This window comes from Toxorhynchites rutilus, chromosome 1 (assembly GCF_029784135.1).
Source record: "Toxorhynchites rutilus septentrionalis strain SRP chromosome 1, ASM2978413v1, whole genome shotgun sequence".
Classification (NCBI taxonomy): Eukaryota; Metazoa; Arthropoda; class Insecta; order Diptera; family Culicidae; genus Toxorhynchites; species Toxorhynchites rutilus.
Window position 1 is genome coordinate 3,775,379 of NC_073744.1, and position 23,674 is coordinate 3,799,052.

General features: G+C 39.5%; 1 protein-coding gene and 1 long non-coding RNA gene across 5 annotated transcripts in view; one reads left to right on the forward strand and one right to left on the reverse strand.

The window, feature by feature from the left end:
* The window catches only part of LOC129774792 (segmentation protein cap'n'collar), a 164,967-nt gene that overhangs the window by 10,573 nt on the left and 130,720 nt on the right, over window positions 1-23,674 (reverse strand). For all 4 annotated transcript variants that reach the window (XM_055778794.1, XM_055778873.1, XM_055778954.1 and 1 more), the window contains 4 exons: window positions 15,361-15,519; window positions 10,974-11,186; window positions 4,972-5,062; window positions 2,080-3,266 (listed from right to left, as the gene is read on the reverse strand). In XM_055778794.1, coding sequence (XP_055634769.1) covers window positions 2,080-3,266; window positions 4,972-5,062; window positions 10,974-11,186; window positions 15,361-15,519 — 1,650 coding nt within the window. The remainder of the gene's footprint in view (window positions 1-2,079; window positions 3,267-4,971; window positions 5,063-10,973; window positions 11,187-15,360; window positions 15,520-23,674) is intronic.
* Window positions 3,911-11,415, forward strand: LOC129774985 (uncharacterized). Its single transcript, XR_008742833.1, has 3 exons — window positions 3,911-10,891; window positions 10,952-11,221; window positions 11,281-11,415. It is a non-coding gene; the product is annotated as an uncharacterized LOC129774985 (long non-coding RNA).

The following is a 23,674-nucleotide window of genomic DNA, read 5'->3' on the forward strand; positions in this document are numbered from 1 at the left end:
AAGATGGCTCGAGTAATTCCCGTGCATAAGTCTGGGAGCAAAACGGATATCAACAATTACAGACCAACATCAATTTTATCCGTTCTAAGTAAAATACTAGAGCAACTTCTGGTATCAAGATTTACCAGCTTTTTCAACCAGAATAATGTTTTGTATAGCCATCAGTATGGATTTCGAGCCGGATCCAGTACTCTAACTGCTTTGTGTGTACTGACTGATGACATCTACAAGGCAATGGATTCACGTAAAATTATGGGAGTTTTGTTTTTGGATCTTAAAAAAGCCTTCGACACTATAGACCATGAGGTGCTGCTGCAAAAGTTAGATTCGTATGGCGTAAGAGGAACAGCTAACGATCTAGTTAAGAGTTACTTAACTGGCCGTACCCAATGTGTTGTAATTAACAACTCCATAAGTGCTCAGTGTCCATTATCTGTTGGAGTGCCACAGGGAAGTAACCTTGGTCCCTTACTGTTTTTGATTTACATCAATGACCTGGCCAGATTGAACTTATATGGCAAACCTCGTTTGTTCGCAGATGACACATCTCTGTCATACCAAGCATCAGATCCAGAGAATATTGTCCGGCAGATGAACAAAGATATGCATGTCCTTCAAGATTATCTTAATGAAAATTTACTGTCTTTGAACTTGAGTAAAACAAAATATGTCGTGTTTCGTTCGCCACGACTACACATAGAGAGTTAGTCGTGAATGGAGTGGTCTTGGAGCAAGTAGACGCCTTTAAATACCTTGGTGTAAATCTCGATGCTGCGCTTAGATGGGAAGACCACATTGCTAAACTCCAAAGGAGCCTAAGTTCAGTATGCGGAATGTTGTGGAAATCTTCTCAATTCCTGCCGCACAAACAGCTCTGCACTATGTATCATGCATTCGTCCAATCAAAGCTGCAATATATGGTGTCAATTTGGGGAGCAGCGTCTAAGTCAAGGCTGCAAATTCTACAACGTATCCAAAACAGATGCCTGAAAATTGTTTACAGTAAACCACGACTGTATTCTTCTGTCTGCTTATATTCTGAAGTCAGTCCATCTATTTTACCAATCCCTGCCCTTCGTGAACTTCAGTGTTTAACCCAAATACAGAAGCTTCAAGTTGATCCATCTGCTCATCACAATCAATCGTTCACGACTTCGTCGTATGGCTACTTTCTGAGAAACCAAGGAGCTCTTTCTATTCGGCGTCTGAGGACTGAGGCAATGAAAAGATCTTTCATGTATTATGGGAAACATCGCTACAACCAACTGCCACTTAGTCTACGAACTGAACGTAACATGACAGACTTCAAACATCAACTGAGAATGCGTATTAGAGGAAATATTCGTAACTACATCATCTGAGTGCCTGAGGTGTTGAGTCCCTGTGAACTCTACTGAGTATTTCTGTTTAACACCCCCTTCAAAGAGATTAATCTCACTGGGGGTGCAGCTGTTCGAAGGAACCGCCATAATAATGATCTCTGGGTGCATAAAATATATTGTAAAATGTTTTTAATATAGATGAAACATTTTTTTTTTAATATAGACGAAACATTTTCAGTGTTAAATTCGAGTGATATTAATGAGACGTGATAAAAACGCCCAGCGATATAATCGAGACGTTACTGTATTAGAGTTTTTGAGTTATAATTTTTTGTAAAAAAAAGAAAAAATTTGGTCCTTTTCAAAAAGTAGTCTAATTCTTTTTCGAAGATTTCAAGTATGCGAAGTTGCTTAAATGATCAATGCTATTACACCCACAACGTTTCATTGCAATTTGAGATGACGCTGCCAACTCCTAAGGCGTCGTGCACAAATTACGTAACGCGATAAGGGGGGGAGGGGGGTCGAGGTTGCGTTACATTCTGTGTATTAGAGATAGGAAATTGCGTTACGTAGGGGGGGAGGGGGTCCGAAATCCGGATACTTAGCGTTACGTAATTTGTGCACGACGCCTAAGACCAGTTAGCATGAAATCCGTCAAAAGTTCAGTTCAGTGCTTTGTTTTTAAGAGGCTTTAAACTTTTCATTTCATTCGCCTCTGAGTCCGTCAAAAGCAAAACGTCGACACTCAACTCACCTGAAACACGTGACGATACAACGCCGAGAACTTGTCCCGAATCTTCTTCCGCTCGGAGTTGACCAGCTCACGATCGCGAAGCAGTCGCTCCTTGCGCATCTTCATCTCTTTCACTTCGTCGGCCAGCGAAACGATCTGGTCCAGCTTGCGCTTCCGACAGTTTTGGGCGGCAACTTTATTCTTACCCCGGCGTCGAATGTCCCGAATCAGGGACAGTTGCGTCTCGCTCAGATCGTACTTCGAGAGACGCTCGTTGAACTCGTCCATGGGCAGATTAATGATGTCCTGGACCGCAATCGGTATCTGGAGGGCACGTGCACGCTTCTCGTCTCGCGTCAGGTGCTCCTCCTCCGATTTGCGAATTTTTTTGTCTCTCGTTTGGGGCTTCGGATTTGCCCCACTGTGATGGGGCAACGTGTACGTGTGATTGTGATGGATCACATCGTGGTGATGGCTTCGTGGTATTACCACCGATGGGTTTTGACGGGAGAAATCCAGTGAGTACGGATATTTCATATCCACCGAGGACAGTGGATTGTGGACGCTAGTTTGGTCTTCTTGCTTTGTGATGGGACCGACTGCTCCCTCAAGATGGCTGAGCGAAGCCGGTGTCATATAATCAAATTCGTATTTTATCGGTAAACTAGCGTTCAACTGACTCTGGTGATCGACTCCAGCCGAGGCTGCTGACGAACTGTTGCTAGATGGCGCCAACGCTGGGATCGTTGTGTTCTGCTCTTGGAAATATCGTTTCGCAAACATGTGGTGCTTCTTCTGGGCAACTGGTGGCTGTCTGGTTCCATCCGCAAGCCGGCTGCTACCTCCGTAGCTGTAATCAAATGGACCACCATACTTGTTGTGATATTCTTGTGCTGAGTCGCTTCCTCCGTCGCCCCACTCTCCGTCCGAAAGCGAAGGAACTCTTTCGGAGCCCATCGAGGATACGGCACTATCACTTGAGGCATCTAGGCGGTCACCTGAGGTGGTGCCACCGGTTGCTCCGTTCGATCCATTCAGTGAATTTTGCATGGCTCCAGCAGCGGAAGCAGCAGCGGCGGCACTTGACATCAGACCGCTCAGATGGGCCGAATTATTGAGTCCAGCGGCGGTGGCTACAGTCGAACCGCCCAGCACAGATGAATTACTACTGGTCGCATTGTGATCCAGCATACGCATCGTGTACATGCCTGCAATAGACGAAAAAGACAGTTCTTAGTCACAGAGGAAGGACGCGATTCAAGCTATAAAACTGTTTGCTACCTAGAAAAGTATACGGTGACAACATGACTGACTCTTCGCTTGCTCTCACTTTGACGCCAAGCGATTTTAGAGCTTTGATTCACACTCGGGAAACCCCCGAAAATCCCGAATCTGTTCTTTGCAATTGAATTAATTTCTCACAGTTAGGGTTTTAAATTGTGACAAACGTAGACAAAACCACCTCGGCAAACATTTGGTAAAAATAGTGTTTACGTTCCTACAACAATTCGTTCACTTTTACTTTCACGCTTCAGAAATAAACAGAAATGACTTGCAAGCAACTACGAGCCTCCGCCGTTGCGAAAGTGGCCGCTTGACCAAAAAAAAAACTTCACACTTCTGTTGATCTCCCTGGATTGCGCTAGATATCCGGAATGCAGAGTGCTGACTCATTAATGCCACCGTGTCTGGGAAGACCTTGACACGGCCGCCACCGACAGGAGTCGGAGCGACAAGTCGGTGTGCGAAGGCAGGCAAATTTCGTAGAAAGCGCGAGTGTTCGACGACTCGCGTTATCTTATCGCTCGCTAGCGAAAGAATAGTAGTGTCCAACACACATCCACACGCGCAACCGCCAGCATTGGTGCGTTATCAAGTCTTTCTTCTGCGCGCCACTGGGCGACTTGGAATAACCATGTGCAAAGTGACAATTTTTTCCTTGGTCACGTAGCTCAACTGCGAATAATCGCGCGATGATGGACAACTTATTCAGGCGATGACATTCCAGCTTATTTTTTTTTTATTCTCATTTACCACCGCCTGATGTACCGAAATAGTTTTCACTTTTTCCACTGCTATCAGGGCACACAAAACACACACAAAACTAATGCCAATTATCGTCAAGAGCTTCTACACTTTCTTTCCGCCGAGTGGTTGACGACGGTCCCTAATCGACGGTTAGAATTTTCGGAGTAATTTAAAATGAAAACTAATTTTTCTACTTCGCGGTCGGGAGCGAGAGCGCGCGGGGCGAAAATCAATCGAAAGGCAGATAGCACGAAAATTAATTTCGGACGGGGATGTGAGGAGAAAATTGAAAAGCAAAAATGTACATTTAAACCGCATGGGAGTGGGGGAAAAAATTGTGTATAAATTCAGCTGGTGCGGGTTGCACACACATATCGCGACATGACTAAGCATTTAAAAATAGTAAACACGGTGTAACAAAATCTGCCTGAAAAATAAAACTTTTTTTTTTTTTGTTCATTCGTTCGCGCGCACGTTCGTTCGTTCGTAGCTCTCGCTCGTGCGCGCTCTTCGGCCACCAAACAACACAACGCCGCCGGGGCACACAGCACCCTCACATGGCTATTCTTTTCCCGTTGGTCGTCCGCCTCTAGAACGTGCAGAACTCGGGCAACACAGAGAAATCAACGGTATGTAGGTACACACGTTTGATTTATCAGGCCACACCACTGTCAAAGCAGAGTCGTGATGTACGTTGCTATTTTGCGTTGACAAAGTGGTCGTGTCTTCGATAACGAAACCACATCGGCTTACCGTGGATTGCTGATAAGTAGGTGATAAGCTTCGCAGTGTGACAGCAGCAGAGCTTGTGCCGAACGCAGTCAGTGAGTGAACGACGAGTAGATCGCATGTTGTCACTTGAAGAATGAATGGTTACCAACTTACCCTCATTGACTGCAATGTCCATCAGCTGGAGGTCGTCATCCAGGATCGAGCTCAGAAATCCATCGGTGTGATTCATCTCGGATGAGGTGTTCTGTGAGAAAATGGGAGAAATATTTGGCTTAGTCTCATTTGTACGCTGTTAGGGATCTACGCTGTGTATTGAACGGATTTGAGATCTCAGGCTACAGGAGGTATGCATCACAGGATCGGGGATTAACAATCAGTGCAGCCCTCTGTTATAGCACTACGTTATAGAAGGTAGTTTCTTTTTTTTTTTTGCAAATAGAAAATTCGTATACAATGCTGACGATCAAACAGAATGAATCCGGGGTACGGTATACTACATGGGCTGAAAAGTCCCGAGATTTTCCAACAAATGACGCCACTAAAAAATAAACAAGATTCATTTCGATAGGTTCATCTGTGTGATTCTGTGAGGCTCATGTGTGAAGTTTCATCACATTTCGTTTTTTTGTTCATAAACTACAGTTGTTTAAATGTCACTACCGGAGCATTCGTATAGAAAATGGAAAAAAGGAATACCTTATTTTGATCAAATATTGTTTTTGATGGGAAAAACTCCTGAGCAATCAATGCAGTGGTTGACGAAATTTTATTCCGCTTCTGCTCCTTCGAGAACAATAGTTTATCCGTGGTTTAGTAAATTCAAAATGAGTCGTATAAGCATCGCAGATGTACCTCGCTCTGGAAAACCAAAAGAAGCTACGAATGCAGAAATCGTAAAACATGTAATCGGGTTTGCTAACCTTCGACAAAAACAGCGGCGCGTTGTCAATTCAACAGCCGGTTTGGCGTTGTTTAAGCGTAATCGAGAGGTCTTCTTTTGACGTTTTGTGACAGTGGATCCATTACCACACTCCTGGATCCATTAGGCTGTCTGCAGAGTGGCACTGAGGCACATTTCGAAGACTTAGACGTTTCGTACTACAGAAAGGGAATCGAAATGTTGGAAACTCGCTATACGAAGTGTATTGCCCTCGAAGGAAACAGCTTTGCCCAAAAAAAACGATGATTGCTCAATTGTTCCAGCCAGCCATTTATTCAATTTGGGGAGCACATAGAAGTTCGAGAGAGCCAAGTCCGGAGAACAGGGTGATATGAAACGAGTTTTAACCCTGTTCCCATTATTTGTACTACCACAGCTGCTGAGACCTGAGACATCACGCAACTTCGAATGCGAAACACGAAAAAAAAAACAGAAAGGACTTGACCCCCGCGGTATACTACTTTTTGATATTCTTCAGGACTAGTCCTAGTGATTACTTGTAATGTCTTTCAACTTAGAAATTCCTTCAGAAATAGAAACTCACGCAGAGACGCAAGTAATACAGGTCGGACTCGATTATCCCGAGACTCAATTATCCGGTATTTTAGACTCGATTATCCAGAGTATTTTATTTTTGATTTTCGTAAATTTTGAATATTTTGTATGATAATTCCATATTGAATAGCTAATATGGGTATCAAATGAAAGGGCTTGACTATTAGAATGTAGTTATTTATGAAAAATGCAAATCCAAGATGGCGGTCACTACAAAATGGTGGATTACATATTTTCTCAGAACCCCATCAATATGGGTATCAAATGAAAGGGCTTGACTAGTAGAACACAGTTATTTATGAAAAATGCAAATCCAAAATGGTTGCCACCACAAGATGACCGCAGTTCCCGAATAAACAATTCTCGCGTAACTTTTGAAAAGGTCCAATGTATCATTTTCGTCAACTCGAGAAAAACGAAGTTGAAGACCCGAACATTAATCTGCGAATTGTATTGAAAGGTACCGATCTCTATCGCTACTTTCACCACTAGCAGTCAAGAATAACTCTGAAAAACCAATCGTAACTGTTGTTCAGTGATTTGAGCTTAAATTTGAAGCCTAGGAACGAAAAATGTTACATTGGACGTTTTGACTGCCGCGTTTGCACATTGGACATATTACGTTGCACGATGCGAATCTGAAACTAACTACTAAACAGCAATTCAAATATCAGCATTTCGTTCTAAGGACATATTATTATTGTTATCACTCGTTGAATTGCACTGAAATCGCTAACAACGACTGTAAGAAACAAAAACCCAAAACGACCGAAGTACGACTTTGTGTTGTTTTGACTGCTTTGTTACTTCGGACGTTCCGAGCGTCGGAGGAAAGTGGCGTCCGAAGTAACAGCCGAGTGCTTCAAATACGAATCTGCACATTGGATATTTTTTGTATCGGCGATAAAAAGATGAAGAAGAAAGATACATGAACGATTGTTTTTGTAATGCATTCAATGATTGAAAGCTAAGAGCGTGCATCCATTAACTCGATTTGTTTACTTTTGTTACATAGGACCTTTTCAAAAGTTAAGCGAGAATTCCTTTTTAATAGTTCCATTCACCTTGCGCTGTTTGTATGTATGTTTGAGTGGTTTGTAGGGTTGTCCCACATTACAGAAAATTGAACCCGTTCATGTTGACTGATTGATCTGAAATTTGGAACATACATTTAATTCTACTGTGATTATAAAACTGCGTATTCCATGATCTTGAAAAATTCAATTTGGCTGCCGCTAAAAAATGGCTAAATCGGCCTGATTCTACGCGGCGTGTGAGGTGATCTGACAATTGTCACATCACCATCACGCAACTCTCCTCACTCTATTCCTACAGTCTTATCGGATGCCGTGAGAGGTTAATTTATGTATGTGAGAGGATGAACAGCAAGTGACAAGGCGTTCATTCTGCTGGTTGCCAAATCTGATCAGAGATGCCACATTCGCACATATGTTCATGAATTTGCAGACATTTAACTTTTGTCACAACATTTTATTCCTGCTGCAGGCTATTTAAAATAGTGACAAAACATTATTGATTCCATATGATAAACGAAGCTGGTCAGTATGTCAGACATTAGCACATATTTACAAATATTTCAGATTTTTATCGCATATAATTGAGAAAAAACATCTGGCATCCCAGAATTTTATTTGTTTCGCTCAGAGAGGTCAGATATTTGTTTTGCTGCAGTCAGTACCGTATTTATAGATCTGATTTAACTTGGCCTGTTGTTAGTGTATCAAGACATTCTGCCGAATTTGCAGGTATTTGATTTAGATTTAGTGAAACGGTTGATTGCATCCTGTAAAGTTTAGCATTTTTGTTTGTTTTGGTCATAGCTGCTGCTGCTCTCTGCGCTCTCAGTGTTAAATTGTTGCTCTGGCTCCGGCTCGAGCATACACCACGGCTTCTGAAATGGATATGCAGTTCGGTGACGATGACTCGCGGCTAGATATATTTATAGATATATTTTAGAGAAAATAAATAGATTTCATGAAATGGAAATAAATCCGGTGTGCTTATTCGTCCAATTGAGGGATAACAGATTCACTACCGCTTTCACAAAAAAAATCAAACTACTTGCAATTTGTCTTTCGTACTGTGAAAATTGAAGATAAATTGAATTTATTGATACATACAATACCATTACTATCGATTCTATACAACCCAAAAAGACACTTATTATTCCTCTTCCATTTTTCATTTGTTTTTATGCACTGTCGACACCTCAAGACATGTCGACGATTGTCACCTAGAAATCCCAGTTCATGTGACAATCGTCACGTATATTTGAGAGCGGGAATAAGGTGAGAGTTCATTCAAGTGAGATTTCTCACGGCATACGCCTGGTGGAATCGCGTGACATAAGTGACAATTGTCATCTCACCTCACACACCACGCAGAATCAGGCCGAATGGCTTGACTTGAAGAATACACTACACTATGAACAACATAAATTCGAAAAGGTCGCTGCCCCAAAATGGTCGACTATGTATTTTTGCAATCCCCTCAATATTGGTATCAAATGAAACGCTATGACTAATAGAATACATTATATCATCAAAATATTCCGAAGAAAGTTAGGTGAGAAATAAAAATTTCAAAAACAAATTTTTTGAATGGTTTTAATGTAGAGAAGTATACTAATGATACAAATAATTTACTAAAAACTAGAAAATAAAATAAGTAAAAAAAACTTTTTATATTAAACGGTTTAATGTACTAAAAGCTAGAATATAATTAGACAGGTAGCAGTTAGTAGTTATCACATCCGTTCCTTCATTAATCTAGGGCAATGATGAGACTAAAATAAAATCGTGGGGTATATGATGAAACAACTAACTGTGGATAATGGAAATCCAACGTTTATTTCTTACCTAATTTTCTACGGAATATGTTCATGATTTTTTTCCCAATTCATTTATTCGTAAGGCTCAATCGCATGAGCTTTGCGGAGCCACTAATTCATGGTATGTTTATACAGAATTCCAACTTCATGTTCATGATATACTGTATTCTATTAGTCAAATCATTTCATTTAATACCGATATTGATGGGATTGCAAAAAATACATAGTCGACCATTTAGTGGCGGCGACCTTTTTGAATATGTTTATTATGTTTCGGGTTCTCCAAGTCAAATCATTCAGCCATTTTTTAACGACGGTCAAATTGAATTTTTCAAGATCATGGAATACGCAGTTTTATAATGACAGTAGAATTAAATGTATGTTCCAAATTTCAGATAAATCAGTCAACAGGAATGGGGTCAATTTTCTATTAGTGTGGGACAACCCTACAAAACACACAAACATACATACAAACAGGGCAAGCTGAAAAGGAATTGTTTATTTGCGAACTGCGGTCTTCTAGATTTGGATTTTTCAGGATCTACTGTGTTCTACCAGTAAAGCCCTTTCATTTAATGCCCATATTGATGGGGTTGTGAAAAAAAAATGGCAACATCTTGTGGTGGTGGCCATTTTTGATTTGCATTTTTCATAACTATCTGTGTGCTACTAGTCAATCCCTTTCATTTGCATACATACATATTGATGGGGTTCTGAGAAAATGTGTAATCCGCCATTTTGTAGCGGCCGCCATCTTGTATTTACATTTTTCGAAAATAACTGTGTTCTACTAATCAAGCCTTTTCATTTGATACCCATATTGAAGCGGTTCTAAGAAAATATGTGAGCCGCCATTTTGTAGCGGCCGCCATCTTGGATTTTCAAGATAATGAAATACGCAGTTTTATAATGACACCAGAGATAAAGATGTGTTCTAAATTTCAGATCAATCGATCAACAAGAAGAGGGTTAAATTTCAATTAATGTGGTACAGCGCTACAGACAAATTTACAAAGTTACAAAGTCACAAACATACAAACGGGTCAACCTAGATAAAACCGTTTAATAAATAAGTGCAAATCTTAATCATATTACGTTTACCGATAGAAAAATTCGTGTTTTTTTATGACACGATTATCCGGAGGATTAGATTATCCGGAGTTAAAAAAAATCAATATTCCGGATAATCAAGTCCGACCTGTACTATGCAAATGACGCAAGTAATACTACGTTGAGACGGCGAAGTTCCTCTAGGAACGTTAGTGCCATTCAAGAAGAAGAAGAAGAAGAAGAAGAAAGCAGAAACTTCCAAAGTTTGCCAAGAAATACATGATTTGGCAAGCTGTCTGCTCATTTGGCAAACGGAGTGCGCCGTTCGTGACTACCGGGACTCTAAACGGGCAGATCTACCTCAAGAACTGTCTACAGAAGCTTCCTGCTTCCTCTGTTGAAGCAACACGAGGGCCTTACGAGTTTCTGGCCGGACCTAGCTTCGTGCAACTATTCAAAGGAAGCCCTGGAGTGATGATCCTCCCAACGTACCGGGGCTAAGGCCCATCGAAAAATACTAGACTTTTATGAAGCAGGCATTACGGAAGCTTTCCAAGGAGATCAAATCTGAGGAAACATGGAGAAGAAGTGGGTTCCCGTAAAGAATAAGCTGCAGCCAGATATTGTACAGAACCTTAAGAGCGGAGTTAAGCGTAAGATGTGAGCATACGGTTATGGTATTGAAGTTGAATGAAATAAATATGCCAAAAGCTTACTAATGGGTTATATTTTATTAGATTCGCGTACCATGCTACTCACCGAATAGTACATCATCTCGTGATCCATCTTGTAACCGGTGGCACCAGCGTCTGTCTCGGAGGTGGAATTTGTCAAATGCATACTGGTGGAGACAGCTGAACCTAGATTTGGTCCGTAATGGGGCTGGGTAGGCCCAATATCCGCAAGGGAGGCGTTCTGTAGAACGGCTGCATGCGAGTGATACTGACTATGTTGCGGTATCGCACCGGTTGCCTGTTGGGAAGCGCGAAAGAAAACAAAACAAAATGGTAATCATAGTTTTCTCGAGAATCGGAATCATTGTAACAATAATATATCCTATTTTTAGGGATTGCTCAGTCTGCGCCATATATGATGGAAGCAGATCAATCCAGGATACGTGTTTTTGTGTTGACCCGTCTACCGATTGACTTTGTGTATGACCCAGAGAGATAGAAACCATAACAAAACATCTAGTCAGCAGTAAAACCCTATAATTGCGTATTCATTATTACATTTTTTCCCTCTTCTCCCAGCGCCCCAATCGAACGTGTAATATGAAACAAAGCAATCAGAATCAATTATTTCCGATTATTGGTGGGAGTCTGAGCGCGATACTACCTTGAAAATTTGACTGCCAATAATCTGGGGTGAAGAACAAGTGCATCACGATGTTTTGCTGGTTCGTGGAAGCGAACCCTAAGTGAGTAGCAAATGGGGAGTTTATTAAGCCCGAAAATTTGCGTACTTAATTGGTGGTTTGGACCACAAAGTTGGATGGGGTTATTTTTCTCTCTCCCCCGATATTCACAAGGATATTGGACTCGGTATTTCAGTGGTGGGAGGATGGTGGTTTTTTTTGGGCTTTGTTTTGCTCGCACCCTTATTATGGGTAACCTTGGAAGCCCTCCCGGATGTTTGTCCGTTGGTGTTTATTGTATTACGCATTTGTAACTTATTTTTGGCCCGCTTACGTTTTATCGATGTTCACATGTGAATCAGAAAGTCGATATGGTCGGGATGCCGTCTAATTGTGGTTAAATTATAGGAAGTCCTCAAAGCGTTTCGCGCAATTACTTTGCCCTGACCGCCCTTGATATCTTATACTTGGACAGAAACAATCAATTTATGATTTTTCATCATCAAATTTGATAGAAAATATTATTTATTTTAAGCAGTTACTGTTACTGTTAGATCATTCCATATGTCAGATCATACTAAACAAAGAAAAAATCAGAAAAAGTTTCTCTCCACGTTGCACGAACAATAACAATTTGTATTAACCTACATTGACTCCAATGAGTGCTAAAATGCAGAGTAAAGGGATAAGCATATGGTGAGGACCTAACAGAGAACCTAGCCTTAGGATGGTTTTGAATGCGACCAGTGACCGGTCGAACTGTAATCCCAGACACTGTTTGTATCTAGTAGCACGAAAAGAAGCTCGACGTAGAACTGTGATCGATTGGAGCAATTGGTTTTGTACTATGATCTTTGATCTTTGATATTTTGATTTATGAATTATGACCAAATATTGGATATTCGTATTGTATTTCCGTCAGCTGGGAATGGCGGATGATGCGGTTTATCAGCTTTAGTAAACAGAACATTTATGTCGTTATTCACCTATGACCACTTTGCCCCCAAACATCAAAGTAATTTCTATGCTAATGAATCGTTCACCTCTCCTAGATAGAGACGTCGGTTAATCTTTCGATTAATTCAAATAATCGAATATCTGCAATTATAATCGAGTAATTTGGTATCGAATAATGAAAAATCAAAATATGAATACATCGAATAGTTATCACAGTAATCGCGATTAATGAAAACAGGAACCATTTTCAAGGTTAATACATTTTTAGGTCAAGTTAGGCTATGGATTTTTATTAATCCGACAGCAACCATCTGACATCGGCAACCCGATAGACAACGTGATACAAAAAAAATCATGAAATGGTAAATTTATCAATATACTGAAATATCATTTCATTCAAAAACCATGATTCTACTCCATGTTTATTTTACAATAATATTTAATGTAACTTGTAAAATTATAATATCATAATCTTTTTTATTATGCAATGTTTGTTCATTATTATTACAAGAAAAAAATATTCGCTCGATTAATCGTATACTGAAAGACAATTATTCGAATGAATCGAATATTTAAAAATGATCCGACGATTAATCGATAATCGAATAATCGAAAAATTTAGACATCTCTACTCCTAGAATATGTGAACAGTCGTCCAAATTGGTGATTTGTCCAACATATCAGATTGAACAAACTGAATTTCACGAGAAATTACTTAGACACCATAGGCACAGAACTACGGCCGAATGGCTATCGAGAGAGCAACTTCTGTTTTTTTATATTTCGACATGCGACAGCTCTACTGAAGAACAGAGTGACTCAAAATTCATCAAATTCTTCAAACATGAGGTGCCTATCAATACGGTGTCATTAGTCAATAGTTATACTACCAAACAAGCAGGTGACCACTTTGCCCCCACCACCCCTACCAAGATTCAACAAAATCGAAGAGAGGCATGGAATTACTCCATATGGATCTGAGGTATCAATTCATTCCGGAAAAGGAGTCTGTTGCCGGAAATTGTTTGAGAATCCCTGATGTAATTTAATCCCGGATTCCAAGCCCCCTTGAAACAAACACGAATGTCATAATAACATGAGTTATCAACATCCCACATGTACTCTGCAGATAAAAATGTATCAGCAATTCGCCATGTGAAATTTACTCTCACGTAGATTCGGACTTAGAACGCAGAGTTCAGTTTATGTTCAAATATGATGTAGCTTAGAAGTTTTTTTTTATCCCATTTATTTATTTAAGGCTCATTAGCATTTCAGCTGTAACAGAGCCGAATTTTAATCGTGTACATGTCACATGGTTATCATATCTATAATTAGCACATTACACAGTTGCCGTTCGCCAGTATTCCTTCTATACCATTACATATGGCACATTCACACAGTAGCCATTTAGGCGTAAGAGTATTCTGTCTGTTCTTCCATTATCCAGTTGGACCACCGGACAGCGGAGACAGTTGTTGATCATTGTTGAGTTATTTATAGAACAGCAGCCCGATGTGTCTTGCAGAGCAGAGCAGTTGTATGGGATGAATCGATCTTATTTCGACCGTGGATCGATCTCCATCGCTGATGATTGTTGCGTGGACGAAGCTATTCTGTAACAACACAAAGATGGTCAATGAGGGTCCTGAGTTTTGAACTCACGATCGATCGCTTACTAAGCGAACGCGCAACCAATGTGGCTACGGAGACCCCCTAGCTTAGAAGTTGAAAACAATGATCCTCCACTGCAAACGGAAGCTTGATCGCTCCTCGTTTATATGAGTTTCACTCAGAATACATATTTTAGTGAAGAAGTTTGATGATATGGAAAAATATTGAACATGGCTATTTTAGGGATAAACATGGAATACTCAAAATGGGCGGATTCGGGCGGATTTCAAAAACTATATTGTGCACTTCGATGTTTATTTTTAAAATTATATTTGTTGTACTTTTAAAATTATGACATCATACAGGATAACTTCGATATAACGTACATTTTACTTTCAAAATTGTACTTTGTATCGAATTGTACGTTATATCGAAGCATAATAAAGAACTCAGAAACGTAGCTTATATTACTTTATTGTGTTGCTGTTTGAGTAAGGGTAATGAGAAAATTCAACTAGAAGACGAAGCTAATCTTTCTCATGATGTTTCCCTTCGTACAGTAAATTAAAATTTGATTCATTTAGAAGCTGGAATCCCAAAACAGTTGTACTTCGGAATTGATTAAGAGTACAAATCAAGCTTTAGTATCAAAATACATATAATTTATTGTTCTTTCAGAAAAACTATAATCAAAAAAATATTCCTTTGGACTTTGAAAATGTGTACGTTATATCGAGGTAAAATGAACATTATATCGAGTGACGTTATATCGAGGGAACGCTATAACGAGGGTACGTTATATCGAAGTTTCCCTGTAACCCTTTTCAATATTCGCACGATTAATCGAATACATAAAGAAAATTAATCGAATGAATCGATTATTGTAGAATGCCCCACTGCGATTGAAATAAAAACCAGTTACACAATAAATGTGTAGGAAAACTGTGAACTAAACGTTCAATCGTCTAGAACTTTTGACACGAATCGTTTGAAGGGTAGAACCCCAAATCAGACGACTCGTCAAATCTAATCACTTCTGTTTAGCACCTATTGGAGCCGAGGTGGGCTAAAGAAATCGTTATTGTTATCCTGGTGTGTTAATTGTCCAAGTGTTACATCCTTGTTACACGGAGGTTCCTTTTCCGTATTAAATGTGATTTTCAACACTCATTTGTCATCCCACTGAACGCATTGAGAGAAAAACCTCCCCAAGCTTACCTGATAAGAGTAGTGCGGCGGATAGTGCGGATGTGGATGGGCCGTCGGCATTCCGTCCACTCCCATCCCCACGCCCATGCCCGGTGGAAAGCTCAGCAAGTTTGCTAGATCCTGCCAGCGCTGTTCCATCGAGACGGCGCGACTCAGCGGTACGCGGGACTGCAGCAGCAGCATCATGAAAATAGAGTAGAGAAAAAAAAAATCTTGCATTAATTATTTGACTCGTTCTCAATGAATTGTTAAAATTGCTGAATTTTTCGTCAAAGAGAGTGAGAGATCGTTTGGGGTGCAATGTTGACTCAAGACCGACTATTTTCCTGTGTATTGTTTTTTTTTTGCTGTGTTTCGGTTCCAGGTAAGGCAACAGAATATTCGCTTGTCGTGAACAAACGCTAAATTACAGACCTGCGAACGGATGACACGATAATAATTAATCGCTTGAGCTTTGATAACTCGCCATTAGCTCTCCGTTTGATAACATAGATTCACCTATGCACGCGTAGCGTACTTTTGGGAGAGACGCATTATGCCTTTTTTTCTTTAACGATTAGGTGGAACGAGATTTGCCTCGAGGGGGCGGTAGTTGACAAAGGCAGAGGCACGGTACCACCACAGAGTAACACATTGCTACCGCGAGTAGCCGTGAGTGGGTGGCAAAGGGAAAATAATTCTATATGATTTTCTCTAATTTCCAAATGGTGAAGGTCATGTCGCAGATTTTTTTTTACGCTCCAGCATTTAAAACGCACGTATGTACACGACGACGTTTGTTTGAATGGTTTGTTGCTGCCGGTGCTAATATTGAAAGGTACGGTACATGCGGTAGTTGTCTCGCGTGGACAGAGATGTAATAATTTGCGGTAGTTGCTGCCGCGTACTGTTTTTTTTCCCTGGCCTTACAACAACCCACTCGCCTTCTCCAGCCCCTTCTTTTCATCAACGAATTTTTAACGTTGCCGTTGACTGCTCAGAGTTCGAGGTCTTATTTCGTGCCTGCGTTTTTGTACGCATCTAACTGACCACAGACAGCCGGTTAGCAGGCAGGCCAACAGCACTAGACTGGTCGTCGTTGGTTGTGCCAGCGAGATGACCGTCGACGAGTTGAACCTTGAACGGTCACGGTGCTGCTTCGCGCTGTGGGTCAAGGTTCAACTGTTTGGGAAGGAAGAGCAATCCTCGGTGGATTTATTCAATTGAATGTGTTTGAAAGGAATTTTACATATTTGCTTCACCCGAAATTGTTGAAACCGTGGGTGTGTGCTTGCGAGGGGGAGAGGACTCGAAAAATATTGCGTGCATACGGAACCCCCTGCTCCCTCTCGAAATGAGTGTTCCATAAGGTAGCCCCCTCGTGTGCATGTGTATGTGTGTACATATGCGAACCTCTCTAATAGGCTATAATTTGCGTCCGTTGTCAATTAAACGGCACACAATCTGCAGCTGAACTGGAGTGTAGCTGTATAATTAAGCATCCGCGTGCGTTACAGGTTACTTATTCACTCAGTGGCGGTTGAATTGCTGTTTGTTAGATGTTGATTTGTTCTTCGCTACACGATTTGAGTGAAATACCTGTATGATTTCGTCGGAATTTGAAGCCCTTCAGTGGTCGAAAGATGACGTATTCTCGAAAATCTGATAGTGAATCAGTCGAAAATGGTGGAGGACTTAGTCGTTTTCAATTCATTTCAATCGGCAATAGAGGACCCTGAATTCCGTCAGTATAAAGACACCATAAGACACAAAGAATGTTGGAATTTTTGTAGTATTAAAAATCACGACTTAAGTTCGCGTTTCGATTTAGCTTCCACTCTAATTGACTGTTCCGTTTTTATTTCTCGAGAACTCACAAGGTTTTCCGAAATTTCAAACGAACAACAAATTGTTCCATGGGTGCACGGGCCGTATCTCTGGAGATCTGCTTCTTGCAATGATGTTTTTCTTCTGGTAATTTTTGTAATACGCTTCTATTGGGTTGTCTGGAAATTCCATGTTGCTACAACTCGATATGATTTGACTCAAACATGCAACATTGTGGTAATTTCAAATCCGACCGGATTCCAGAATAATTTTTTTTTCACCGAAAAACATTTCAATGAACGCATCTTAATTTGCGATTCGTTTCATAAACGCAACGAAAAGCAGGGTTTTGCCTGAAGGTATTCATGGTCTGGGGCTGGTGGGACTGGAAGAAAATCTGTATTATAAGCTTCTACACCCGAACTAGCGTTGGCAGAAAACATTTCATCTTCGGCAGAAATGATGCCATTTCGTGTGCTGGAGAATCAAATGCGCAAATAATGAGCTGTTTTAAAAGCTTAAAAATGATTTGTATGTATGCGAGCTGACTTCTCTTTCTGTTTTCTTTTCTCATTTCATTTAGTTTCGTGAAGGATGCTGAAATATTGTGGAACAAAATGGTGCATCTGTAATCGAATAAATGTATGTCTATAACAAATATACGTAGTTCTGCGAGCTGGCATGCGTGAGTGTACTCCCAAGGCGCCTTGAAGTATATACTAAGGTGGGCCAACTTGCTAAAACCACTCTTCAGCCATCTTGGAAGTCTACTGTGTTTTGTTTGTAAACAAAACACAATACGCTATTGCCGAAGGTCGCTCGTGATCAGTCTGTCTCTTTCACGCTACAAGCAAATAATTCCCCTTCTACTTTCTTCCGTACTGTTTTCATATACCGCTCCCCTAACCAACTTAGTGACGAAACGGCCTCACCTAGTACCATAGACCCGTCTTGTGTACTCCTTGAGCCTCTAGTTCGGCAACCAGTTTGATTCTTTCATTGCAAAATTCATTACATGACCAAACAACGTGCGCGATGTCAAAAATTGTTAGTAGCAAGACAAATGCGGAAGATATGCGCATTTAGCGCGGAATGATTGGACATCAATCATAGACATAGTTCTAAAAAAAATTCTGTCAAGATCTAACCCTTTAAACCAGGCCTTCGTTGAAACTGTGGGGATAATAGAGTATAGCCATCTCCCTAGCTCTTCTCTGTTCCATTGGTTTTGCCAACTGCTGAGTGACTGCTGTCGGGAAATGGAGAAGAATTCCCGATACGCTATTTGTCTTTCAAAAACTTTACCCTGCATACTACCCATCTTTGCGAGTGTATCTGCTTTCTCATTACCAGGAATAGAGCAATGGGAAGGAATCCAAATGAAAGTGATTCGAATACTTTTATCAAGAAGAAAATTCAATGCATTCCTAATTTTGATAAGGAAATATGATGCTTTCGTCTGTTGTTTCAAGGATTGTATAATGCTAAAACTATCCGAGAAAATAAAATAGTGATCAAGTGGTAAGGACTCAATGGTCTTAATTGCATGATATATTGCAGCCAGGTCGGCAACATATACTGAACAAGGGTCTTCAAGTTTATGGGAGCTAGTGAAATGTTCATTAAAGATACCAAAACCAGTGGATTCGTTGATTCTTCTTTCTTTTGATCAGTGAAAAACATTCTTGAGGAAATGATATGGTTATGAAATTATTTTGCACTGTTTCGAAAACTCCAAGCATTCGTGCATAGCGTAAATAACTCGGGATCTTTACACTGGAAAAGCTTAATCAGCCGATTTGCAACGATGCATATTGATAGAAATGCTAGGTACAGCTTTGAATCAGGAGAATTAAATTTAATGTGGGAGGCGATCTGGCGTAGTGGTAACATCCATGCCTCTCACGCTAAAGGTCACGAGTTCAATTCTCACTCCCGACATTCTTCCAAAAATGGAAGTAAAAAGTGACGAACCAGCCAAATGAGTTGAAAATCACTATAATACAGATAAAAAAAAAAAAAAAAAAAAAAATTTAATGTGAGATTTTAAAATCCGAATCGGAGAGCTCTTGTGATAGTTCTCATTTTCAACCAGGGAAACATTGATAGAGATCTCAGTATATTTATTTCGGATAATTTTCATTACAAAAATCAGGATCATTTTTGGAAAATCGGGCAAAATCGAGTGTTTGTAAGGGTATCAGGGAAGGTGCCAAAAACTCTGGGAAATCCTGAAAAATCAGGAAAGCTGGCATCTCTGGTTCTAGTGAATATTTCAGTTCAACAAATCACAGAATACAAAATGATTCTGACTTAATAGGATTTTAGAATACGGGTGAGTAGTTCATCGGTAAACGAATTTGGAATTTCCGAGGAAATTACACCATCGATTATCTCAGGGCGCAATTTTTCCACTAACCAACCAAAAATGTGTGTATGAGATAATCATCCTTTCAACCGTCATTCAACCGAATACACTCAACAACGTGTGGGACTGAATACGTGTAATGTTGTAATGAAACTCATTGAAGACTTAATTTTTTGTTTGAGCGCACGTGCTGTAATGTCATGTGCATTGCGTTTTGGGTCTGACAATAGCAAAGGCTGTGTCGGCGTTGCTCATGATAGTGTCTCGCAAGTAAATGTATTCTTCCCCACGACGCTCCTGTTTATTGTGTCGTAGGAGTCGCAACCCTTCGCTGTCTACCTCTACCTTGGTACTGCTTACGACATCGTGGAATGGCGTTGTTCTGGCCGCATCGACTCACCATACGATACACATAATAATTCATCGAGCTTGTCACTCAGAATATTGGCGTATTGTTTGGCATAGAAAAACTCAACTAAGTACTAATAAAAATGACTCAAGTAATACTACGTTGAGAAAGCGAAACGGGAGCGTTGGTGGCAATGAAGAAGATCACGGAGAGAGTTCTATGAATGGTGTACGTCAACGATGAGTTCCAAATTATTGTTTTTTCTTGATTGTTCCAGATTATTGTTTTTTTTTCTTGTTTTCAGGATTGATGACAAAAGCGTGATTATCGTTTTGCAATCCGAGCATGTGTGATTTGAAGAATTTCAATAATGTATTGTGCTCATTGAAAAAGGCTTCCTGCTCGTCGGCAATGCACCTGGATTTAGACGAATTTTTAGACGAGAGATTACTTGCGCTTGTGTGGACGAATGTTCGATGAAGCGGACGTAGCGTTATCTGTCATTTAACAACGTAAATAAATTCGTTCTGTTTGAAAAAGACGACCGACGATTAAATTATTTGAATATAGTTTATACAAATATACTGAAATCGTGATTAAAAATAGGGGATGAGGGTAAAAATTTGGGGTTATATGTATGGTTTGAAGCGAAATTTTAGAATAATTCAATTATTCAATAAACAGTTATTTATGAAAAATCCAAATCCAAAATGGTCGCCACCACAAAATGGCGTCATATATATTTTTTTCAAAGCCTCATCAATATGGGTATCAAATGAAATTTCTCGACTAGTAGAACATAGCAGATCATGGAAAATCCAAATCCAAGATGACCGCAGTCCCCAAATAACTAATCACATATTCCACATGAAATCGACAAATGACAAAACATGAGTATTTTTGATTTGAATGAAAGTTTGTATTCCGTTCGGGTTGGAGGAAATATGAGTTTTCCACAGCCTTTGGGAATTTTTTGACACAAGTGTAACTTTTGAAAAGGGCGTGTCGATTGTAGTAAGAGCAACCTTTGATAATTTCTATCTCGAAAACTATGAGTCCTACGGAAATAGTATCATAGAAAGAGTTATAGAGTATTGATGTCCCGACATAAAAAAATATACGCTGAGAAAAAAATTAGTACCTTTTTTTTACAAAAAAAAATTTTAATTTGCAATATCAAAAATATATATTTTTTATGATTTTTTTTAATTTTTTCGAAAAATAATATATATATTTTTCGAAAGATTTAGATTTAGATTAAATTTGAAGACACGTGTGTTAATACAAATCGTAGCGATAATGTTTTTCAAAGTAAATCCTGTGGCCGAGTGGTTAGCGTCCCACATTATCATGCCGGGGGTTCGGGTTCGATTCCCGTTCTGGCCGAGGGATTTTTCGTCAAAGAAAATTTGTTCCGACTTGCACTGTGATCATGCGTATTCTAGAGCTTGCCACTCCTGAATACATTCATGGCGTGTTATCCGGCATAGGAATCTCAACTAGGTACCACTCATAAAATTGACGCAAGTAATACCCACGTTGAGAAGGCGATAGTTCCACTGGGAACGTTAGTGCGTACCATCCAAGCTAAATATCAGCTCAATCGAACTTAAGGGAGAGTGGCGCAAAGCGGTCAAAGTTTGAGTTTTTTTTGTAAATCGAAAAATCACCTAAAGAAATCGGGGTTTCCGAAAAATATTTTTTTGATGCCAAATGTCTTAAAATTGCACGAAAATTCGAGATTTGCTGTTACAGGTCGGACTCGATTATATGTGATTCGATTAAATACAATTTTGGATTCGATTATATACAGTTTGGATTTTTTTTTTTATATTTCAAATATGACTTATTTCAAGAAGAAATGTAACCTTTCAACGTTAAGGTGTAATTTAAGTGGGGTGAAAATCGTGATTTTTGAAGATTTTGCTTGTATTTTCACCAGGAATTGTTTATATCGATATTGCAGCCAAATTAAGGAAGATAGGAATTGGATGTCAAAGAACAAATTGTGGAGCGGTTAGAGAGCTTTAATTTGATTGATAGAAACCTTCTAGTTTAATGTCAATTTTTAGGATAAAATTAATAATAACACATAAAAAATTACTAATTTAGTTGTTCCACTATTATATCTTGTACTAAATTTTCTCATCTTTCAAATGAAAGCAGAAGAATCGTCTTCCGTAGGGTAGTTTGTATTGAAGAGCCAGTAAGCGGAAACAGAGTCCGAAACTAAAAAAAAGTTCTATAACTCTGTCATTGTTGAAATTCTAACAAATGCGTAGAAGGATTTTTTTTCATCAAATTTGATCGTTTAACATCTCCTTAGAGATCTAGATAAATTTATTTTTTTCATGTGAGAAAGGTGTTTTCTGACCTTAAGGGGATGAATCAAAAATCAAATTCCTCTTTTATATTCAAAAAACGAAAAATACATGCAAAAAAAAACGAATAAAAAATTTTTTTTTGACTTATTTATATACAGGATTCGATTATATACAGTGAAAAAGAAATCAGAAACTGTATATAATCGAATCCGCGCTGTATCTCGAAGAAAAAAAATCTGTCAAAAACCTTTTTTTCGATTTCGGACCCTGTTAGTGAATCCACAGGTTGTTGCAAAATAGGAATGTGAATGTGATAGTCAACATTCTTCCTAGGGCAAGACGGATGAATTAACCATCTTCAGTCACTTACAAAAATCTGCGCAAACCAATGGCCCTGTTCAGAGCCAGCAAAAATTTCTACTAAAGAGATAATTCTGTTTTCGTGTCTTGGACACCAGCGTTTCTTAATAAAATTTTTCAATTTCGATTGTTCGTCCACATTCAAGTTTGAGTTGAAAAAAAAACATTGAATTCTAGATTTTGAACTGAAGTTTTTATATTTCCTTATCTAGAATCTAGAAGCTCCAGGCTGAAATCAGAGCATTTAAATTTCAAATTATGAAATTCTATATGAGCATAGTAGATTCACATTTTACGTATATATTTCGGATATCTGAGTTTTTCGATCCATGATTACAAACATGGATCCGGATATCAGACTCACAATCGGTTCTGAATTGGACTCTGACTGGAGTGTTTCAATTTTGAGTTTTAAGTTTTAGATTTCCATGAGTTTTTTGGGCGCTCTTTCATCCGAATTTGATTTTTCCTCGAACAGAGCACTAAGTTACAACTTAACCAGGAAAAAGTTCAATCTATAGATTGACTACCAAAAACCAGAGATTTATTCGATTGATAAATTTAAGATTTACGTAAATCAACGTACAATCAAATCGAAAAAAAAACAATATTCTGACAGTGAAACGAGCGCTATGAGTTGAACAAATTTGAAGTCTTATTTATGTCAATTGAGAAGGCCAAATTATCACATGAAAACAAGCCATTGAACTCCATTCCTTAGGGCCAGGATAAGCTCCTCTCCACCCCCAATCATCGCATTCATGCCAAGGCAAATGTCCGTCAACCCTCTAAAATTATCCATCAAATTAAATAATTGCCACAAAATGTACTGTTGCTTCTTTTTGCCACCACCTTTCGCCAGAATTCGCTACATTGCCCTCCTTCGTCACATCGGATTGGAAATTCCACACCTTACGTGACGTTCTGAAGTCAGTCCCGAAAAAAAACGTGAAATATACATTAAACAAATAAATTGACCAAGAGAGAGAGAGAGACAGGCCTGACTCGGCTCGAGTGAAGGAAAGGGAAAAAAGGATCTTAACCATTAGCAAAAACCACAACCATTGTACTACTCTCGGCGTGACCACCGGGCCAAAAAAGCACCGTCCGCGCCGT